This window comes from Dama dama, chromosome 15, assembly GCF_033118175.1.
Source record: "Dama dama isolate Ldn47 chromosome 15, ASM3311817v1, whole genome shotgun sequence".
Lineage (NCBI taxonomy): Eukaryota > Metazoa > Chordata > Mammalia > Artiodactyla > Cervidae > Dama > Dama dama.
This window is the reverse complement of record NC_083695.1, coordinates 20,810,406-20,831,606: the sequence shown is the minus strand read 5'-3', so window position 1 is coordinate 20,831,606 and position 21,201 is coordinate 20,810,406. Positions and strand designations below refer to the sequence as shown.

General features: G+C 42.5%; 1 protein-coding gene across 1 annotated transcript in view; it reads left to right on the top strand.

Annotated features, from left to right (window-relative positions):
- The first annotated feature begins 11,319 nt into the window (after positions 1-11,319).
- The window catches only part of TMEM26 (transmembrane protein 26), a 66,423-nt gene continuing 56,541 nt past the window's right edge, over positions 11,320-21,201 (top strand). The window contains exon 1 of the mRNA XM_061161599.1: positions 11,320-11,993. Coding sequence (XP_061017582.1) covers positions 11,515-11,993 — 479 coding nt within the window. The 5' untranslated portion in view covers positions 11,320-11,514. The remainder of the gene's footprint in view (positions 11,994-21,201) is intronic.

The window sequence follows — 21,201 nt, the reverse complement described above, 5'->3', positions numbered from 1 at the left end:
GTGTTCCCACTCCATCTCCTAGCACTCCATCTCCTCTCCTTGCTGTGTTTTTATCCCTTATGTGTTAAGTCACTTTAGTTGTGTCTGACTCTGTGTAGACCCCATGGACTGTAGCCCACTAGGCTCCTCTGTCCATGGGATCTCCAGGCGAGAATACTGGAGTGGGTTGCCACACCCTCCTCCAGGGGATCTTCCGGACCCAGGGATCAAACCCACATCTCTTTCTTTTCCTGCATTGGCACGTGGGTTCTTCACCGCTAGTGCCACCTTATTGTTCTTCAATTCTGTATCCCCAACAATCCCAACACCCCAGATGCATTCTCTTGACACCCCACGGAGCTTCACCCTCCTTATAAGTGTTGAAGGCAATGGCACCTGGGTTTAACATCTTCTGCTTCTCTTAAACCTCCATACACTTCCTTTTATTTACTCAGAAGCTAGACACATGGATTAGTTTTCCTTTCTAACATATTTAGTTTTAAGAGACATGGATGGACCTAGAGGGTGTCAGAGTGAAATAAGTCAAAAAGAGAAAAACAAATACCGTATATTAATACATACATGTGAAATCTAGAAAAATGGTTAAGGTGATCTCATTTGCAAACAGAAATAGAGACAGATGTAGAGAATAAATATATGGATACCAAGCAGGGGAAGGGGTGGGATGAATTGGGAGATTGGGATGGACATATATACACTATTGATACTATGTACAAAACAGGTAACTAATGAGAACCTACTCTATAGCATGGGTTTCTCTTATAGCTCAGCTGGTAAAGATCCGCCTGCACTGCAAGAGTCCGTCTGCAGTGCAGGATTCCACCTGCAATGTAGGAGACCTAGGTTCGATTCTTGGGTTGGGAAGATCCCCTGGAGAAGGAAATGGCAACCCACTCCAGTATTCTTGCCTGAGAAATCCCATGGACAGAGGAGCTTGGCAGGCTACAGTCCATGGGGTCAAAAGAGTCAGACTCGACTTAGTGACTAAACCACCACCACCGTTATATAGCACAGGGAACTCTACTCTGTGGTGACCTAAATGAGAAGGAAATCCAAAAGAGAAGGGATACACACACACACACACACACACACACACACACACAGCTGACTCACCAGGGGGCTTCCCTGGTGTCTCAGACAGTAAACAATCTGCCCTCAATGCAATGTGTGTGTATCAGTAGCTCAGTCGTGTCTGCTCTGCAACTCCATGGACTGTAACCTGCCAGGCGCCTCTGTCCAAGGGATTCTCCTAGCAAGAGTACTGGAGTGGGTTGCCATTTCCTTCTCCAGGGGATCTTATTGACTCAGGGATCAAACCCACGTTTCCTGCATTGCAGGCAGATTCTTTACCAGCTGAGCCACCAGGGAAGCCCCCTCAATTTTTAGATATTATAAAAATTCAGTGTTTTGGGGAAGGAAACTGAGGCACACTGACCCCCCCAACCCAGGCCTCTGTTTGCCAGTCCAAGGTCGAGTGCACACCCTCCTGCTCTCCACCCCCAGCGGAATGAGCTGCACATAGGCAGCCTTTTGCCAGGGGGAGGGTCTCAGGAGCCCATCTGGTGACCTGCTTAGGGGGAGGCTGGCCAGGGTCAAAGGCTGTGGATGGGGGAGCAGGAGGAGGGGTGTGGTTGGAGGAGCAGCTGCCATGTGTGTGTGTGTGTGTGTGTGTGTGTGTGTGCGCGGGGGCGGTGGGGGGCAGTCAGCACTGAATAGGGGATCCCAGCTGGGGTCCCATAATGATATCAGTGGGGGACAGGCAGAACCCTCTGCTGTCCAGATGGGGAAACTGAAGCAGAGACTCCTCCAACCTTTGAGAGGGGAGGGGCCTGCCATCAGCTATGGCGGTTCGTTCATCTTCCCCAGGAAGGCACCATGGCCCAGGAGCTGCAGTGCCTTGTGAGCAGTCACTCAGTGAGACACGGGAAGGACAGCAGCTGGGTCACCTGGCCGAACAGACCCCCTCCACTCAAGACCAGAGTTTGATCCCTGGATTCAGAAGATCCTCCAGAGAAGGGAATGGCTACCCCCTCCAGTATTCTTACCTGGAGAATTCCACAGTCAGAGAAGCCTGGCAGGCTATGTCCATGGAATTGCAAAGAGTCAGACACAGCTGAGCAACTAAGTTTATAGCTAATTCACTTTGCTGTATAGTGAAAATTAACACAACATTGTAAAGCAACTATATGCCAATAAAAATTAATTTTAAAAAAATGAGACACTTTGACTTTCCCTTATCCTTACAGGAACATCAGCTTTCATGCTGCCTTTGTTTTCTTCCAGTCAGCTGACCTCCCCAGTTTTCCTTTCTGCCCCACCATGACATTTACAACTGAGGTCTGAACAGCAAATATTCGCCATCCTCGGTTCTTTTAGGCTCCCACACTCTGTTCACCCTGTCGGGGAAAACTGAGCCCAAGATGAATACTACACCCCACTTGCTCTATGCTCTCTCTACAGCTGGACCATTGAAGGCTGCAGAGGAAACTTCATGTTCCTCTACACTGGTGCTAATACTCGCTCAGAATTGTTCATGCACCCTTTGTTGCCTCTGCTTACAGTCTACTCTCTTGCCCTCAGATATGCGCCCAAGGTTTTACCGTGTTCATCCAGGTCTCCAGCCAGCACCCACTCCCCACTGTCAGCGCTTGGGCTCACACCCTACTTCACTGTGAAGGCTGAAGTCCTTGGACCTGATCTCTGTCAACTTCCTGTCTCCTTTCAGCCTCTGCCTTATCTAAATCCACATGCTTCCTTCCTTCCTTGCAACCTCAGAGGACACAAAGTTCCTTCTCCTGCCTGGAGTCCCTTCCTCCTTCCTCTCCATTTGGCCAACTCCTCACTCCTCTTTTAAAACATTTCAGGTGGTCATTCATTCTAGGAGGGCACCATCAGGCTGGGCCCCTAGTTGGGTCAGGGGCCAACTAGCTCTGACTCCTTAGAGCTTTCTTCGCATAGCCATCTAACCCTTTGCTTCAGACATACTAGTATAAACTGCTTAGGTGTTTGCTGCCTGGACCAGGCTGGGAGGGCCTCAAGGTCAGAGACCTGATACTGCTCACTTTTAAATCCTCAGTCTAGTGCAGACCTGTCACATAAGAGTGACACAGTTTCATTTATTGCTTTTTGTTATCAATTTACTTCCTAAACCAAACCGGATGTGTTTCCTTAAGTCTAGACAAAACAAAACAAAACAACACTCAAAAAAACAAAAAAAAACAGACTAATAGACCCACTATAGAGACTATCCTATGCTTTCACATCTCATTTCTATCAAAAAGAAATATTTTCTAGATAATGCAGTAAATGACATATGTGTGCATGTATTTCTCTATATATTTATTCATAATTTTTTGTGCAATAAAAGTATCTTTTGTCTTCTATTATCAATACTATTATAAACTTTAAATAAGTCACCCACCCACTCTGGGCCTTGTTTGCAAAATGAGGAGATAGGGCTTGGTAAACTCAGTGGACTCTTTAGTAATGAGATGATTTTTTGATGACAATGATAACAAACCAGAGACTCAATGCATGAGCAATAGAGAAAAATAATTAACTCTGCTATCCTAAAAATATTTTCAAATTATCACATAATAATTCCCTTACCTGAAATTTCTAAAGTGAGTTTTTGAATTTATAAGCTGCTTTCAAATACAATGAAATAAATAAAATCTTATATTAGTATATCAATTTCCGTTTTAAAAGATACTTTAAAATTTTATAATAATTATAGATTTACATAGTTTCCAACAATAGTTCAGAACTCCTGTATACCTCCCATCCAGTTTCCCTTTTGTTAATATCTTACATTACCATGAACCAAACTTTAGCCCTCATCAGGACTTCACTGGTTTCCCACTAATCTCCTTTTTCTGTTCTAGGATCCCGTCGAGGATACCACATTGAGTCACCATGTGTCCTTAATTTCCTCTGGGCTGTGAGAATCTCTTAGTCTTTGCTTGTTTTTCATGACTGTGATGGTTTTGAGAAGTACTGGGAGGGTATCCTGCAGAGTGTCCCTCGATTTAGGTTTGTCTGATAATCTTTTCATGGATAGATGGGGGTTATAGGTTTGGGGGAGGAAGACCACAGAGAAGTGCTATTCTCATCACATCATATCAAGGGAATGTATACCAACTTGACTTATAACTGTAAAGTTAACTTTGATCTCAGAGTCCTTTAATGCAGCAATTTCATATTCATCATGTCATGTGACTCTTTTAAGGATCGTGGTGTATACAAGCCTGGCATCCTCAGCTCCACTTCACAAAGGAAGACTGTGAGGTGGGGGCTAGAACTAAGGCATTGTAACTGCACTCAATCAATCTCTCCCTAACCCTCAACCACTTCTTCTAAATCACATTCAAAAGAAGCCTTTATAAGAAGCAATGTTTTAGAATGTTTTCAAGTATATGTTCATTTCAGTGCTCCTGTGGTTAAGAATTCTCATGATTAAATGATACACATTATCTTCATGGCTACAGCTATAATCCTAGGCTTATCTGAACAAATTCAAAATGGATCAACAGGTCCAATCAACCAATCAAGCAACCACAAACTACATGGTCCTTCCCTGGTGGTCTAGTGGTACAGAATCTGCCTGCCAGTGCAGGGGACATGGATTTGATTCCTGGTGCAGGAAGATTCCACCTGCTGCAGGGCAACTAAGCCCATGTAGCACAAGTATATGAAGCCCAGGCACCCTAGAGCCCATGCTCCACAACAAGAGAAGCTGCCACAGTAACAAGCCCGTGCACCACAGCTGTAGAGAAGCCCCCCACTTGCTGCAACTAGAGAAAGGCCCGTGCGAAGCCACAAGACCTAGTGCAGGCAAAAATAAACACATTAAAAAAAAAAAAAAAACTACATGAACCAATCACAATTTAAATTTACATTTGGAATGAACTCTCTTTTTTCAAACTGATTATTTTGTGTTTGATAGTCATATGTGATTTTCTTAAAGATTCAAGCCTTTTTATCAGACCTCAAAAATCCTTAAAAGGAAGTTGTTTCCTCACCTGCAAAACAGGCTTGTGATTTACAAAGAGATACAACATTTTAGATGTGTAACAATGTTGCTCATTTTTCAGATAGGAAGGGAGCCTGATAACTGTTCCTCTGGGGACATTAATAACACCAATAATAATCATCGATATTATAACGATAGTGATAATAATAATAGCTAAAATTCCCTGGAGACTTACAGGGTACAGAATCTGCCTGCAAGGCAGGAGACCTGGGTTTGATCTCTGGGTCAGGAAGATTCCCTGGAGAAGGGATTCCTCACTCCAGTAGCCCTGCCTGGAGAATTTCATGGATAGAAGAGACTGGTGGGCTTCAGTCCATGGCGTCGCAAAGAGACAGACACACCGAATGACTAACTTTTTATAAGGTAAGGCAGGATCTCTGCTAAATGATAATCTCACTTTATCCTCAACATCTATGGTTCAAGTGCTACTTAATATCCTCATTTTGCAAATGAGAACACTGAGGCTTACAGAGATAAAGAAATGCCCAAATTTACCCAGGTCATATTCTTGAAGCATTTAGTTTGCTAGGGCTGCCATAATAAATACCATAGAATGAGTGGCTTCAAGAACAGATACTTACTTTCTCACAGTCCTAGTTCACAGAGGGCCCAAGATCAAGGTGTTGGCAGGTTTGTTTCTGTCTGAGGTCTCTCTCTCCTTGGCTTGCAGATGGCCACCTTCTCACTGAATCCTCACATGGCCTTTCCTCTGTGCATATGCATCCCAGCTGTCTCTGTGCACCTAAATTTCCTCTTTATATAAGGACACCAGTCAAACTGGATTAGCACCCACATGAATGACTACATTTTAATTTAATCATCTCTTTAAAAACCTTGTCTTGAAATCCAGGTATATTCTGAGTTACAGTACAAGGGATTGTATGGATGTGAGAGTTGGACCACAAGGAAGGCTGAGCGCCGAAGAATTGATGCTTTTGAACTGTGGTGTTGGAGAAGACTCTTGAGAGTCCCGTGGACTGCAAGGAGATCCAACCAGTCCATCCTAAAGGAAATCTACCATGAATATTCATTGGAAGGACTGATGCTGAAGCTGAAACTCCAATACTTTGGCCACCTGATTTGAAGAACTGACTCATTAGTAAAGACCCTCATGCTGGGAAAGATTGAAGGCAGGAGAAGAAGGGGACGACAGAAGATGAGATGGCTGCATGACATCACAGACTCAATGGACATGAGTTTGAGCAAACTCCGGGAGATAGTGAAGAACAGAGAACCCTGGCATGCTGCAGTCCATGGGGTTGCAAAGAGACAGACATAACTGAGCAACTGAACAACAATTACGGATTAAGACTTTAACATGGATATTGGGAGGACATAATTCAGCCCCTGACAGGAATAGTGACTCAAACCCAAGCTGCATGACTCCTAAGCCAAAATCTTTATTTTTTAGCTATCCTAAAGGATGAGTCTCACACAATTCAGGGTAGTAAAACCACCAGCATTTTTAGACTTACTCATCATCAATTATGCCATGTTTCCACGGATCTGATCTCCTTTCATGTGATAGAATGAAGCATTGAGCTCATACCAATGACACTGACTACTTTAGTATTTACCCCATCATTTACAAGCAGCTGGCCTTAGGAGATGACTCAGCTATGATACCAGATGGGGAATAATATATTCCTGTTTTGGGGTATTGTTTATTCAGCCCTCATTTATATTTTAATTGATATACTCAAGAAATATTTACTGAGTGCCTGATATATTGGGGATGTTTTTCTTAGCACTTTAGAAATATCAATCAATTTAACCCTCTTAACAGATGAAGGTATTGACATTATTCTTATCTTATAGATGAAAAAACAAGGCTCAAGGAGATTAGATAACTTGCCAACAATCACTTCAGAGATGGTGCCAAGGCCTGACGAAGGCAACTTGAAGGCAGCCTCACTCCAGACCCTTCTCCTACACTTCAGATTCTTCTTTCTTGCTAGCTTTTAAAGTGTCTGAAGATTGACAATTACCAGTGACTTTTACTTTTTTTAAGAAGAGTAATTATCATGGTTATTACTAACTTAGTAAAGCTCTGTGTTTCCTCTACTATTATACATAATGTACAATAGCTGCAAAGTTCCTATTTAATCCATATGTTTCAGAAGAGCAAATAAATCTGTGAGTTTCCTAGTTAAAGTTCGTGAAATAAGAGCTAGGACTTCACTTCTGAAATAATAGAAAATATTTTTAAAGCCAGAAAGGATGCAATTAAAAACACTGCTAGAAAGCATTATGGACTGGACATTTTGAGGAGTTTCAGGATAGAATACGTTTGGAGTGGGTCAATGGAGATACCAGAGCAAAAGAAAACAATCTAAGAGGACAAGGTGAGCACAGTTATTTCTATGAGAACACCTAAGAAGCTTAAGTCACATCAGCAAGTGCAAAGAGCAGTTATGCTTGAGGTATTTATTCAGTAACTATATTCATACCTTCTATATTGGGGACCATCTCTACTCCTTACCTAGGGTCATCAATGATCTCCAGCTAAAATCTGAGAAATGTTCTTTAAAGAAAGATGGGGGTGGGCTGAGGGAGACTCCCAGTAAGGGTGTAAAGAGAATCAGAGCATCCTTGGAATGGATATGGATCTTTGCATTAATCAGGGCTGGCAGATGGTGTAAAGACAGTTCTACCAAGGCCTGAATGAGATCTGTTAAACACCAGCTCTCAGAGGCTCAGGGGAAACCTCCTTACTTTGACATCACTGCTACTGAGTGTGTGCATTAAAGTGATGTCTGAATAGGATCAAAATGGGGCTAAGGGAGAAATGAATACTAAAAGGAGGTTGTGACTTTTGAGACTAGCCTGCAACTTTGGTGGCTCTGGATGTAGACATGACTTTGGTAGGCATCGCTATTGAGAGGCCATAAGTGTGTCGATAATTGCATGATATTTGGATAGTATCAGGCAGGGACAACTACACTGTAGGTGTAGGGTTTATATGGGTCAACCCCAGGGCTAGATGGTACTAGGTGTGTCAGTCAATATGCCTGCCATGCCTCCTTCATCTCCTGTTCAAACTGCCCTGCTCAGAATGAAGCAAGAAGGATGCTTTGTTAAAGGATAAAAAAGAACTAAACTGGTTCCAAATTGGGAAAGGATTATGTCAAGGCTGTATATTGTCACCCTGCTTATTTAACTTATATGCAGAGTACCTCATGTGAAATGCTGGGCTGGATGAAGCACAAACTGGAATCAAGATTGCTGGGAGAAATATCAATAATCTCAGATATGCAGATGACACCACCCTTATGGCAGAAAGTGAAGAGGAGCTAAAGAGCCTCTTGATGAAGGTGAAAGAGGAGAGTGAAAAAAATTGGCTTAAAACTCAACATTCAAAAAACTAAAATCATAGCATCCACTCCCATCATTTCATGGCAAATAGATGGGGAAACAATGGAAACAGTGACAGATTTTATTTTGGGGGGCTCCAAAATCACTGCAGATGGTGACTGCAGCCATGAAATTAGAAGACACTTGCTCCTTGGAAGAAAAGTTATGACCAACCTAGATAGCATATTAAAAAGCAGAGACATTACTTTGCCAACAAAAGTCCATCTAGTCAAAGCTATGGTTTTTCTGGTAGTCATGTATGGATGTGAGAGTTGGACTATAAACAAAGCTGAGTGTCAAAGAATTGATGCTTCTGAACTATGGTGTTGGAGAAGACTCTTGAGAGTCCCTTGGACTGCAAGGAGATCCAACCAGTCCATCCTAAAGGAGATCAGTCCTGGGTATTCACTGGAAGGACTGATGTTGAAGCTGAAACTACAATACTTTGGCCACCTGACATGAAGAACTGACTTATTGGAAAAGACCCTGATACTGAGAAAGATTGAAAGCAGGAGGAGAAGGGGACGACAGAAGATGAGATGGTTAGATGGCATCACCTAGGAGGACTGAGGAAGAGAAAAGCAACTTCCTAAAGAAGGCAACTAGTCTGGCACTGTAGTCAGGCATTGGTGTCCTCCTGGTGAACAAAAACATTTCACAGAATATCAAGCAAGGTCTCTGTGAGAGTGATGGATCGAGACAAAAAGTGGATCACTCTGCAATCATGACTGAACACAGACAAAACATTAACATTGTTCAAACCACAAAAAAAGACCACATATTTCCCACTGATCTAAATTAGCTTTATTAAGACACCCAACCTTAGAATTATTAACCCATCTTCCTGATAGTATCCAATTTAGAGTAAAGCCACGCGTTTTTCAACCCTCTTTAAAATCACTTAACACAAGACCAGTCTTTTCTAGTAAGTCTTTTCCAACCTCTCTAACAACTTCTTAGTGAGATGCCCCACAGTTCTCCATGGAGTGTGTACTCCCTCCTTAAAATAGTAATAAAACCAAGTTGTTCAGCAACAGAGTGTTCCTGGTGGTGTTGGACTAGAGGATTTTGACAGGTCTTAGAAATGTCACATTTTTCTCTCCATGTTTATTATTACTTGTCACAGATCTTCAAAGAGCAGTTCCCCTGGACTAACTACCCTGATCCAGGCAGTAAGTCCCAAGGTTGACCAGGCTCTTACGACCTGCCAGGTGCTTTACATGAATTAATTAAGTGGTCCCCAAACTTTTTAGCACCAGGGACTGGTTTCATGGGAGAAAATTTTTCCACAGACCAGGTGAGAGGGAAGGTGGTTTCAGGATGATTCAAGTGCATTACATTTGTTGTGCACTTTATTTCTATTATCATTACATCAGCTCAACTGGCATTAGATCCTGGAGTCTGGGGACCCCTGTATTAACTCATTTTATACCCACAATGGCCCCATGAGTCAAGAGATGGTTGAGGAGTTGAGGAGCCTTCATACCCCATTTACAGATGAGGAAACTGAGGTACAAAGTTTACAGTGCAAGTGGCTGAGCCAGGAGTCCGAGACAGTGAGCTGCCTCAGGGCTGGAGCCCCAGTGTCCATACCGTGCCACCCCCCACTGTGTGGTCCATGTGCCCTCATGCACCAGCCCTCTACAGTCGCTGGAAACAGTGCCATCAGCCTACACTGAAGGGCACATAATAAACAGCTCCAGGATATCACTACTGGGTTTCCTGTAAGATATGGGAGAGTGCAGACCCACAGGAAAAAAAGAAATCTCCCTAACCACATTACCAGAAAGAAGTGAACTTCTTTTAGGCAGTTGGATCTTTTTTTCACCTACTGAAGACAGTAATCACATACTTCAGAAATTTCAACCTAATTTTAAGAAAGGTATGGGGTGACTTTCAGTTGAATAAACCTAACCAAGATATATTCTCTTTGAATTATACTTTTTAATTTTACTAATGTTGGTAAGAGAGTATTTCTGCTTGGTAGTAACAGGACTCAATTCAGTTCAGTTGCTCAGTCGTGTCCGACTCTTTGCGACCCCATGAATCACAGCACGCCAGGCCTCCCTGTCCATCACCAACTCCCGGAGTTTACTCAAATTCATGTCCATGGAGTCGGTGATGCCATCCAGCCATCTCATCCTCTGTCATCCCCTTCTTCTTCTGCCCTCAATCTTTCCCAGAACTAGCATGTCTTTAGTTTCCCAGAAAGAGGGAAGCTGAGGCACAGAGCCTTGGAAGGTAATAGTTAATCTCTAGCAAGATCTCAGTAAGTTAGCTTCATTTTAGCTGATTTATTTTTTGCAATTACTTCCCATCTGTAGCCTACTACACTGATTTTCCATTTACAAGTGATAGAAAGTTTCCTTTAAACATTATTTCAGTAAAAATTTGAGTTCGTTTAACGAAAAATGTTAAGTAAACAGTGGTACAGGTGGTAGGAGACCAAACAAGGAAACAAAAATCATGGAGGTATTTTGGAAAACCCTTCAGTTTCCTCTTTGCCTTGGGTGCTGGAAAGGCAGTTTACCTCATTAGTCATTGATGTCAAGGGTACAGTTCCCCAGTCCATGAATTTCTCCTTCCAATCTAAGCCTGGCTTTATCTTTTATCTTCTCTGCACTGTCCCCCTGCCTTCCTGTTTTGCCACTCTATTTCCTTTAGGGAAAAAAAATAGTCAGGGTAGTGGGTGAGGGTTGGGGAGACATAATAAAGAATATCCCTTTGCTTTAATAATACCTGTCCTAAGAGTAGAGCTAACCCCAGCTACCTATCTTGCTAAGTGAGGTACTGAGAGCTCTGCGAAAAAACCTAGCCCGCCTCATTTCCTCTAGTCCAGGGAAGTTTTAATTCTTCAAATTGGGCTGGATCCCTATATCTAAACCTGCCTGCTTCCCTGGCTTTCCTGCATCCCATCTTAGAGTCATTAGGAGACCCGGTTGGTTCCTATACAACATGTGAGTCAATGAAAGTACTTCCGTGGAAAAGTAAGGGACACCCCGCAGCGCGCCCCCTCCCCTTTTCTGGTGTGCAACCCCACGCCTTTCAGCGCACCTCCCTCCTCTTTCCAATGCGGGAAGTTCTCGGTGACCCCACGGAAGCCTGAGGGGTGAGGGGTCAAGGCAGGGATGGAAAGAGGACCCCCAGGGATTGGGAGGGGAGATGGACAAAAGCAGGAGAACAACGCCTGGGAGCCGGAGCAGGGCTGCCTCACACTCCCCGGAAAGCCCGGAAAGCTGGGGCTAGCATCCCCTCTCTGGAGAGTTCTCAGGAAGTTTGGGGGAGGGGCGCTCGGCTCTCTCCTGTTCTCGGAGGGCGAGAGGACTGCAGCCGCCGCAGGTCTCGGAGCTGTCACGTTCCGCCCCCGGCTCCGGGCCGGGTCTGCGGGCGCGGGCAGCGCGCGCGCTCCGGGCGGCATGGAGGGACTGGTCCTGCTCAACGCCCTGGCCACCCGGCTCCTCTTCGTGCTGCACTCGCTGGTTGGAGTCTGGCGAGTGACCGCGGTGAAGAAGGAGCCGTGGTACTGGCTGCTCGCGCTGCTCAATCTCTTGCTGTTTCTGGAAACGGCGCTGACCCTCAAATTCAAGCGCGGCAGAGGCTACAAATGGTGAGCGCACCCCGGGAGAGGGAGGGCGCTCCGAGTTCCTGGGACGCTCCCCTGGGGCACTCTCGGCCGGCCCAGGGACCCATCTCCTTGCAGGCTGCCGATTCTTTACTGGGATGCGGACCCCCTTTGTCCTCTCTGGGAGCGTCGAAGCAGCGCGGGTTGCTTGGGCGTCTCTTGGGCACGTCGGAGTGCCCCCAGGGTCCCAGGGCAACACGGGGAAGGCTCGAGTCGCACCCACGTGCCACCCAGTCCCAGGGCTGGCAACTTGGAAGACGGGAAAAGAAGGGAAGCTCTTGCTTGCTCTGCGGAAAGTGCATCAAGGGTGTCAGGCCCTCTGCGTTCTGAATTTGGGGTGTGAGTGTGCACAGTTTAGCCTGGGTGCGTGCAGTTATGGGAATGCTCTTCTCTGGACAGACTTGTGTGAGAGCCTGTGCGCATCGGGCAGCGTCCCGGGGCGAGAAGCCACTCGCAGCACCTCTGTGGTTTTAGCCGCTTTGCTTGTACCAGCCCAAGGCGCCCTGGCTTGGCACCAGCTTCAGGGGTCCTTCGGGCTTGCTTCACAGCCTTGGTTAATAGTCAGTCCATCTTGTCAAAGAGGGGTTGCGATGCTGGGGAAGGGACTAGCAGGCAGTGGTTCAACCTTAACCTCAACGTGCCAAACTACAGATTCTGCCTGATGCTTTATTTCCTCCCCAAAGACCTGGATGGCAATCAAAGAATTGAGAGAAAGATTTCCTGCCATTTACAAGACCGTCTATCTCTATCGCTCCACTCCCAGGAGATTTTCATCCCAAACTTATCTGAGTTAGTCCTCTTCCTGTGTTCATTTTTTTAAAACAATGAGTCTGTGTTTTCATGTATGTCCATATTAAAAAAAAAAATACCTACTGCTATGAGAAAGAGAAAAATACTATTACCCAATTCAAGAATTATATACATGATGGCATATTAAGTATAAAAAAAAAAGAAAGAAAACCCTTTTGACGATTTTACAAAAGGCTGTGTATTTCACGACAATCCAAGGGAGAGAATGTGTTCTCTCTTAAAATGATATGACTCTTCCTTAAATTTTCCACTGTCGAAAAATTTCTAGAATTATTAGTGAAGAAATTATTCAAGTAGAACCTTAATTTAATATAATAAGGACTGGAAGCAGGTCACTAACCCTCCCCTCATTGACAGCTTATTAAATAGGAGAGATCTGAGGTACCTTCCACCGTGTCTTTTGGAAGTCTCAGAGATAAATGGTATTAGTTCCCCAGATAAGCCTTAGGGTTAAAGAAACAAAAAGGAGAAAAGTGTTCATCTAGCAAGCATGTCACATGAGACTGATTTAGTGTTTACTGAGTAGCTTTAACATGCTAGGGTAAAAAAGATCTTCAGTAACGGGAGGATGAAGACTGAGGCTGATATATGTTCCATGGAAAGTAGTCCTGCCAGCAGCCATCATCAGGCTGCTGATGTCAACCCCAGAAGAAGGATGAGCTTAACTGGCCCTGAAACATCCTCCTCCTTCTCCAAGAGTGGACAAGAGGGCTCAGTACACATTAAGTCAAAATTACATGCCAGTTATGTAGAAATACTCTAGCCGATGGCACCCTCATCACCATTGACCACTGGCTGCTAAGATGGACATGTAACTTAAAACCAAGAAAAGAAAAAAGGTTGGGACCAAAACAGGTGATGGTCAATGTGTCAAGTTAAACAGGAAACTAGGGGCATGTTTGCGTACAGAGTATGGACTCAAAATCAGACAGATAATGGAGTAAAATCTGGGTTTTCCTACTTGCTGTGCGGCATTGAACAAGTTACTTAACCTTTTCCAGTCTGTTTCCTTATCTATAAATACATATCTTATAGGTTCTTATGAATTAGATGAAATGATACATGTTGATCAGTGAATACAAAAGAGATGGTCTTTTTGAGATCCTAGAATTTTTCTTATTAAAAATTATTCTATGTCAAGTGGACACATTTTCAAGTTAAAAAACTTTGAGAGGCTAGCCAATAAACCGTTGATTCAGAGCCAAAAAGAAAAAAATTCTCACCTTTATTTCAGAATAGGCCCACGATGTATATTATATATATAGTAAAAGTGTGTAAAGTCAAAGTGTTAGTCACTCAGTTGTGTCTGACTCTTTGAAACCCCATGGACTAGAGCCCACCAGGCTCCTCTGGCCATGGGATTCTCCAGGCAAGAATACTGGAGTGGGTTGTAATTTCCTTCTCCAGGGGATCTTCCCAACCCAAGGATCGAACCCCGGTCTCCTGCATTACAGGAAGATTCTTTACCATCTGAGCTACCTTGTATGTAGCACTAATAAAAAAAAAAAATTGCTGACTCAATATCTAGACCATATTTGAGAATAAGCAAAAAAAAAAAAAAAAAACAAACCCGATAGACTTGGTTTATTATAAAATTTCAGAAACAAAGGAATCTTTGTAAAATGATCTAAATAGAAATGTGATTAGTAAAACTTTGTTCTACTGATGCTACCAACTACAACTGAGTCTATAAATATGATCATTTGCATGATGGACAAAACTCACAGAATGTGTCTCATGAATTTGAGGAAAAAAATCAGAAAATGGAATGCTAAAATGATATTTTAAAAGATAAAGTTATGGCAGTATCTATACCTCTATGAAAATGTTACTATAGAGATCTATATAAATATATAAATATATGTTAAAAATATGTTATACATATGTACATATGTATAAATATATGTTAAATATATGTATAAATATATGTTATTGTTTAATCCATTTGTCTTACATTTTTTATTCCACCCTATAGAACCAAAAGTACCTGTATATAAAGACATACATTCAAAAATATTAAATTTCATCTTGATAGTGGAAAATAAAGCTAAAAGCAACCTGACCATTCATCTAGAGATTGGTTGAAAAATTGTACACTACCCATACTATAGAATATTTTCCTGGTATTGAAAATAATGTGGTAGGTTTTAGTATTGACTTTGAGGAACATCCTTGATACATCGTCAGGATAAAGTTACAGAGTTGTGTATATTATTGCCTCTTTCTTTAAGAAAACAAACTTATCAAAGAATTACCCTTTGTGTCAATTGAATACATTATCTATTTTTTAGTCAAGAAGAGGGAGGGGGAGAGGAGGTAGAGGGGAGGGAGGCTGGCAGGGAGGAGGAGGGAGAGAATGAGAGGAGTAAAAAAGGAGAAGAGAAAGGAGGAGGAGGAAGAGGGAAAACCCTCTCATATTAAAAATCAATCCATCAATCGAGGTCTGAACGGTGGACTAAACTCTGTGCATACATGAAATGAAAATGTCTTTTCTGGAACATTAGAGCCTCCTTTAGACTGCTCTGGGCTGGTTTGAACTTTTTTTCTTTTCATTAAAATTTGCACCTGGCCCCAAATAAATCAAATCTATAGAAATAATGGGGCAATAAACAGAGCAATAGAGGAAAATGTGAACAAAATTTCTTGTAATGTAGCAAACATATTACACTTATCCAAAGAATGTTTCTTTAGCTATTCTTTGGAAAGGAAAAATGGAACTAGAGCTGCTGAGCTCAGCTGTCCAGGGACAGGCAGCATTACATCAGCATTAAGAACTTGCCAGTTGGAAAAGCTTAATTTGTTGGAATCATATAGGATAAAGAAGGGAAGCCAATGACACATTCCTCATGAAGTCCAAGAAATGTGCGCTGGTGGAATTTGCTTCTTTTCCCCTCGTATTTATTAATTTCATCTGCTATTCACTTACATTCATTTAATATAAAAATTAATATCACTGCTTTATTTTTTAAAAGCTTTTCATTTTATATTGTAGTATAACCAGTTAACAGTGTTGTGACAGCTTGAGGTGGACAGCAAAGGGACTCAGCCTTACAAATGCATGCATCCATTTTCCCCCAAACTCCCCTCTCATCCAGACTGCCACATGACACCGAGCAGAGTTCCCTCTGTTGGTTATCCATTTTAAATAGAGCAGTGTGTGCATGTTCATTCCAGACTCCCTAACTATTCCTTCCCCTCATTCTTCTCCCAACTCCCCACAACCATAAGTCATTCTCTAAGTTTGATTACTGCCTTTTCTTGATTTTATTTTCTATTGTCTGGGCCACAATCAAAAGGGTCTGTGAATTACCATTTGCATGCCTTTGTGCTAAGTAGCTTTAGTGGTGTCTGACTCTTTGCAACCCTATGGACAGTAGCCTGCCAGGCTCCTCTGTCCATGGGATTCTCCAGGCAAGAATACTGGAGTGACCTGCCATGCCCTCCTCCAGGGGATCTTCCTGACCCAGGGATTGAACTGCATCTCTCATATCTCCTGCATTGGCAGGTGGGTTCTTTACCACGAGTGCGACCTGAGAAGCCCCATGAATTATCATTTAGGTAGAGTCAAACAGAAGACAAGATTTCCAGTTCCTTTCCAGCTAATACTGATAAAACATTCCTCAGGAGAGAAAAAAAGTGACCAAGACTTTGACAAATTTGAAGCCTGTTCACTTTCAAGCAGACAGTATTTGCGAATATGTAAAAATCTAAGTTTAATTTATTGCTGAAAGTACAGAATTTTAAACACTGAGCTTTCTTCATCAACATTTCAAGAATACAAGGTACATATCTTCAAGTGAACAAAATATCTTACTGATTTGGTTACTTCATTATTTTTCTTTCCCTTTATTAAGTTGAATCACATAACCACTTTTGCTGACCTGCTTCATAGGTGGACATGACACGGTAGATACTATGTGAAGAAACAAGGCAAACACATTTGAGGTTTTAAAATGAAAGGTAGCAGTTCAATGACGTGTTCAAATATGTGGGGATAAGAATAATTATGAATAGTTAGCATTTAGTGCTGTTCAGGCTCTTTCAAGTGTTTTACAGAATTTCCCACTTGATCTTGACAGCGGCTATAGTTATTTTCTGTTTCTGTTTTCTCCCGTTTTGAGATGAGGAAGCTGAGACACAGAGCTGTTAAATCATTTTACTTGAGATCACTGAGTTGGCGATTGGAAGAGCAAGGATATTAACACACTAACAATTTAGCAGAGATAGGATATGAGGAGGAGTGACAGCAGGAGTGAGGGTTGGCGTGGGGGAAGGAGGCGGTGTGGGGGTTCCGGTGTGGGGGGGTGGGGACTTTACAGCATTTGAGCTGGAGCAGGAAAAATGGGTCAGAGAGAGAAGTGGCAAGGTTGGGTAGGTGATGAACATCCTGAAGGAAGTGAGGGTGGGGAAAGAGAGCACTTTTCTCTGGAGGAAGCACAGAGTCTTATCATTCTTCATTCAGCAAAATTACCTGGTACATCTCAAATGTGTTAGATAGATACTTTTTTTAGTGCCAAAAAAGTGGAGGTGAATAAAACAGGTAAAATCTTGCCTTAAAAGAACTCATATTTTAGTCAGGCGACTCAGAAAATAAAGAAGTAAATAATAAGTGTTCTGAGGGGGAATTGGATGAAGATGGTCAAAAGGTACAAACTTTCAGTTATGAGACAAATAAGTATGGGGGATATGATGTCCATGACTGAAATAATTAATACTGCTCTATGTTACATATGAAAGTGCATGCGTGCTACTGTGCATGTGTGATAATTATTTCACTTGTGTCTGACTCTGTGTGCCCCTATGAATTGTAGCCTGTCAAGCCCCCCGTCCATGGGCTTCTCCAGGCAAGAATACCGGAGTGGGTTGCCATGGCCTCCCCTCCTGCAGGGGATCTTCCTGACTCAGGGATTGAACTTGAACTCGTGTCTCTTACGGCTCCTGCATTGGCCAGCAGATTCTTAGCCACTAACACTACCTAGGAAGCCCCAGGTGAAAGTGGTTGAGAGTAAATCTTAAAGAGTCTTCATCAGAAGGAAAAATATTTTTTTCCTATTGCTTTTATTTTCTATCTATATGAGATGATGGATGTTCACTAAACTTATTGTGGTCATTATATCATGATGTATATAAGTCAAATAACTATGCTGTATACCTTAAACTCATACAGTGCTGTGTGTCAATTATACCTAGTGAAATGGGAAGAAAAAAAAAAAAGATGTGCTGATAAATAACAATAAGCAAGTAAACAAGTGAGGGATCAGAACAGTGAAGGGCTAAATGGGATGGGTTCCTGATGCAGAGAGCTGACTCATTTGAAAAGACCCTGATGCTGGGAAAGATTGAGAGCAGGAGGAGAGGGGGACGACAGAGGATGAGATGGTTGGGTGGCATCACTGACACAATGGACATGGGTTTGGGTGAACTCCGGGAGTTGGCGTTGGACAGGGAGGCCTGGTGTGCTGTGGTTCATGGGGTCGCAAAGAGTTGGACACAACTGAGCGACTGAACTGAACTGAACTGAATTGAACTGATAGATGGATGGAGGACTTGAGGAAGGTTCTACTGAGTGGAAAGTGAGATGTCTTGCTGGGAGGTGATCTGGGAGCTGAGTCTGTTAGAGAGAGGAGTCAGGCATGGGAAGACCCAAGGAGGCAAAAAAAGGACTGAGAGAAGGAAGAGCTAAGCATGTCCTGGGTCACTTCTGACACCCTCCTAGAAGACAGAGAAATACTGACTTTCTCTTCTACTCCTCACTGTCTCTTCTCACCATGTCCCCTTCATCCAAGTGAAAAATCCCTTCTAACTTTTATATTTTACCATATCTCATTTTTTAAAAAATTGAAGCATAGTTGATTTATAATATTTTAGGTGTACAACACATGATTCAGTTATATATATATGTATAACTGAATCACTACAGAAAGACTATATATATATATATATAGAAAGACCATATATATGTATATATATAGTCTTTCCAGATTCTTTCCCAGTATAGGTTATTACAAGATATTGAATATAGTTCCCTGTGCTATATAATAGGTCCTTATAGTTTATCTATTTTATACAACTAGTGTGTAACTGTTACCATATCTCATTTGAAACATCATATGTTAGAAAATGTCTGGGTGGCCTCCAACTAAACACAGGAAAGACAATTTAGGAATCAAAAGAGATTCTGTCCTAATTTCATTGCAAATTCAATCCAATTCTGTTAAAAAAAACACCTCAATGAAATGTTTTGATTACTCAACTGTACAATATTTAGAGGGTTCAAAGGGAGAAATGAAAAACCTAGATTTGACAGATACCATATGAAGTCTGATCATGAACAAGTTCTGAGTAGCAGAGAAGAGCTCTGTCGGATATTATTCTGTAGTGTTTGATAGTATGTATCTCCCTCTACCAAGAGTGCTTACAAAAATGCCACAGAGAAAGTTGGGGAATACAAGTACTCTTCCCCCCATCTTACAGGGTATGAGAGAGGATGAAATGCAGGTGTAAAGAGACCCTATGATTTCCATGTGGCCAACATGGGCACTAGAAATTCTCCCAGCAGATAAACTGTTTCTTTCCTTATATTTGCTGCCCAAATAGGGAATTCATACGGACTGCCTGATAGCTCTCCTTAACTTTTTTAGTTAATAATACTAAGTTTCCACTGTGCACTGGATTTATCAGCACTGCCTGCAGTGTATATAGAGTTTTACAATACTCGTTATCTTTGTGTTTATATGTGCTTGTGTGTAGGCATTTTCTATCCTGAGCCTTGCTGTTGTTGATCAGCTCAAACAGCTCAGTCCTGTCAGTTGCAAAGTCCTGATCTTTGCAACCCCATGGACTGCAGAACGCCAGGCTTCCCTGTCCTTCACCATCTCCCGGAGTTTGTTAAAACTCATGTCCATTGAGTCGGTGATGCCATCCAACCAACTCATCCTCTGTCACCCTCTTCTCCTCCTGCTCTCAACCTTTCCCAGCATCAGGGTCTTTTCCAATGCAAAAGAGTGACTTAAAATTGCATCCTTTTTATAGGCATGTACTGAAAGCTACCAGCAAATGACTTTGTTTTCAAGGATCTGAGTCATGGTTTAGGAAGAAGACTCTTATGCTATCTTGAGTTAACACTATGCTTCACTTTCAAGAAAAAGTCATATTTTATTATTTTATTTCACAAGGGACTTGTTCAGTTCAGTTCAGTTCAATTCAGTCGCTCAGTCATGTCCTACTCTTTGTGACCACATGGACTGCAGCACCCCAGGCCTCCGTGTCCATCACCAACTCCTGGAGTTTACTCAAACTCATGTCCACTGAGTTGGTAATGTCATCCAACCATCTCATCCTCTGTCATCCCCTTCTCCTCCCACCTTCAATCATTCCCAGCATCAGGGTCTTCTCAAATGAGTCAGCTCTTCCCATCAGGTGGCCAAAGTATTGGAGTTTCAGCTTCAGCATCAGTCCTTCCAATGAATATTCAGGACTGATTTCCATTAGGATGGACTGGTTGGATCTCCTTCCTGTCCAGGGATTCTCAAGAGTCTTCTCCAGCACCACAGTTCAAAAGCATCAATTCTTCAGTGCCCGGCTTTCTTTATAGTCCAACTCTCACATCCATACATGACTACTGGAAAACTAGAATTTTGACTAGATGGACCTTTGTTGGCAAAGTAATGTCTCTGCTTTTTAATATGCTCTCTAGGTTTGTCATAACTTTTATTCCAAGGAGCAAGTGTCTTTTAATTTCATGGCTGCAGTCATGATCTGCAGTGATTTTGGAGCCCCCCAAAATAAAGTCTGACACTGTTTCCACTGTTTCCCCATCTATTTCCCATGAAGTGATGCCATGATCTTAGTTTTCTGAGTGTTGAGCTTTAAGCCAACTTTTTCACTCTCCTCTTTCACTTTCATCAAGAGGCTCTTTAGTTCTTCTTCACTTTGTGCCATCAGGGTGGTGTCGTCTGCATATCTGAGGTTATTGATATTTTTCCCAGAAATCTTGATTCCAGCTGTGCTTCCTCCAGCCCAGCACTTCTCATAATTTATTCTGCATATAAGTTAAACAAGCAGGGTGACAATATACAGCCTTGACATACTCCTTTCCCTATTTGGAACCAGTCTGTTGTTCCATGTCCAGTTCTAACTGTTGCTTCCTGAGTGTACAGGTTCCTTAAGAGGCAGGTCAGGTGATCTTGTATTCCCACCTCTTGAAGAATTTTCCACAGTTTATATAGTGATCCACACAGTCAAAGGCCTTGGCATATTCAATAAGCAGAAGTAGATGTTTTTCTGGAACTCTCTTGCTTTTTCAATAATCCAATGAAAGTTGGCAATTTAATCTCTGGTTCTTCTACCTCTCTAAATTCAGCTTGAACATCTGGAAGTTCAT